We start from the raw sequence: 2,576 nt of genomic DNA, 5'->3' as shown, positions 1-2,576 counted from the left end.
TATGTTGTGTGTATATGTATGTATGTATGTATATATATATATATATATATATACAGTATATATAATATATATATATATATATATATATATATATATATATATATATATACAGTATATATAATGTCAACAGTTTCTCAAATATAATGATGTGTACCCCCCCTTCCCCCCAGCAGGCGTGTCCCCCTCCCCCACCAGCCTGCAGGACCGCTACAGTTCTCCTCCTGCCGGTTCTGCTCGGCGGCGCCTGTTTGTTGATCCGGTGGACGGCGAGCCTCGAATAACCACCGCGACGCCGACCGCCGTCACCAAGACCGGCCTCATCACCGCCATCCCTGCTGGGCAGACCGTGGTCACCATGGCAACCGCCACGGTAACCGCCAACAACGGGCAGACGGTCACCATCCCGGTGCAAGGTGAGAACTTTACTGAGTGTGAAACAAGAGATGAAAAACAGACCGCCTGACCTCTGACCCCTGACCTCTACAGGGATAGCCAATGAGAGCGGAGGCATCACCTTCATCCCGGTGCAGGTGAGCGTGAACGGACAGGGCGCCGCCACGCTGCAGCCGCTGTCCGCTCAGACTCTGACCGGCACCCTCACCGTCCAATCAGCCGTCGCCAAACCAGCTGCCTTCAAACCAGCCGTCAGCCCGCTGAGGAAGGGCTCGCTGTCGCTGTTCTTCAGGAAGGTGGGGGCTTGTTTTCTCATCAGTTTCATGTGGAGCCTGGTGGGAGGCCGTCAGGGTTTCATGTTTAGGAATATTCTTCTCGTATAATATAAAATATAATCTGGTGTTTCATCTTTAAATTAAACCATCCCGTCGCCATGTTTGTTTGTCTCACAGCTAATATTCTTCGGGGAGAATCTGATGGTTCCCTGAAGACTTTCTTTACTCGCTGTGATGGAAACATGGAAACAGTTTTTGTTCTTTGACATTAAACATTCAAGAAAGAAAAGTTAATTTTCTTTAATTAATCTCGAACACAAACAATCAAAGTTAAAGTGAGAAGCTTGTCAAACATAAAAAAAAATGGAGTGTGACTGCTACTTGGAGAAGTCCCAGTTCACCTCCTGCCCTGCCGTGGTGCCCTTGAGCAAGGCACCGGACATCCCCCTTCCCTCTTCCCCCCTCACTCCTATTGCTCCCCAGGCGCTGTCCTATGAGCTGCCCACTGCTCCTGGTACTAGACTCTTCGTACTAGACTCCTGGTACTAGACTCCTTGTACTAGACTCCTTGTACTAGACTCCTGGTACTAGACTCCTGGTACTAGACTCCTGGTACTAGACTCCTGGTACTAGACTCTTCGTACTAGACTCCTGGTACTAGACTCCTGGTACTAGACTCCTGGTACTAGACTCCTGGTACTACTAGACTCCTGGTACTACTAGACTCCTGGTACTGCTAGACTCCTGGTACTAGACTCCTGGTACTAGACTCCTGGTACTAGACTCCTGGTACTAGACTCCTGGTACTAGACTCTTGGTACTAGACTCCTGGTACTAGACTCTTGGTACTAGACTCCTGGAACTACTAGACTCCTAGACTCCTGGTACTACTAGACTCCTGGTACTAGACTCCTGGTACTAGACTCCTGGTACTAGACTCTTCGTACTAGACTCCTGGTACTAGACTCCTGGTACTAGACTCCTCGTACTAGACTCCTGGTACTACTAGACTCCTGGTACTAGACTCCTGGTACTAGACTCCTGGTACTAGACTCCTCGTATTAGACTCCTGGTACTAGACTCCTGGTACTAGACACTTCGTACTAGACTCCTGGTACTAGACTCTTGGTACTAGACTCTTGGTACTAGACTCTTGGTACTAGACTCCTGGTACTAGACTCCTGGTACTACTAGACTCCTGGTACTACTAGACTCCTGGTACTAGACACTTTGTACTAGACTCCTAGTACTAGACTCTTTGTACTAGACTCCTAGTACTAGACTCTTGGTACTAGACTCCTGGTACTAGACTCCTGGTACTAGACTCCTGGTACTAGACTCCTGGTACTAGACTCCTGCTACTAGACTCCTGGTACTAGACTCCTTGTATTAGACTCCTGGTACTAGACTCCTGGTACTAGACTCTTCGTACTAGACTCTTCGTACTAGACTCCTCGTACTAGACTCCTGGTACTAGACTCTTCGTACTAGACTCCTGGTACTAGACACTTCGTACTAGACTCCTGGTACTAGACTCTTGGTACTAGACTCTTGGTACTAGACTCCTGGTACTAGACTCCTCGTACTAGACTCCTCGTACTAGACTCCTGGTACTAGACTCCTGGTACTACACTCCTGGTACTACACTCCTGGTACTAGACTCCTGGTACTAGACTCCTCGTACTAGACTCCGTACTAGGATGGGTTAAAAGCAGAGAACACATGTCACTGTGTGTGATCTGCATGTGTGACCATTAAAAAGAGGGTCATCCTCTAAATCTATATTAAACAAACAAAGTGAGGATATAATTAAAGGGATGTGTGTGTGTGTGTGTATGTATGTATGTATGTATGTATGTATGTATATATATATATATATATATATATATATATATATATATATATATG

At 46.5% G+C, this 2,576-nt stretch overlaps 1 protein-coding gene across 1 annotated transcript in view; it reads left to right on the top strand.

The window, feature by feature from the left end:
- Positions 1 to 130: 130 nt before the first annotated feature.
- rbl2 (retinoblastoma-like 2 (p130)) overlaps positions 131 to 2,576 on the top strand; it is a gene marked incomplete at its 5' end in the record, with an annotated part of 7,383 nt that continues 4,937 nt past the window's right edge. Inside the window, 2 exons of the mRNA XM_029427572.1 lie at positions 131 to 413; positions 487 to 689. Of these exons, the coding sequence (XP_029283432.1) occupies positions 131 to 413; positions 487 to 689 (486 nt within the window). The remainder of the gene's footprint in view (positions 414 to 486; positions 690 to 2,576) is intronic.

Source organism: Cottoperca gobio, unplaced genomic scaffold (genome assembly GCF_900634415.1).
Source record: "Cottoperca gobio unplaced genomic scaffold, fCotGob3.1 fCotGob3_337arrow_ctg1, whole genome shotgun sequence".
NCBI lineage: Eukaryota > Metazoa > Chordata > Actinopteri > Perciformes > Bovichtidae > Cottoperca > Cottoperca gobio.
Note: the sequence above shows the minus strand (reverse complement) of the source record. Positions and strands in the feature narration are given on the sequence as shown.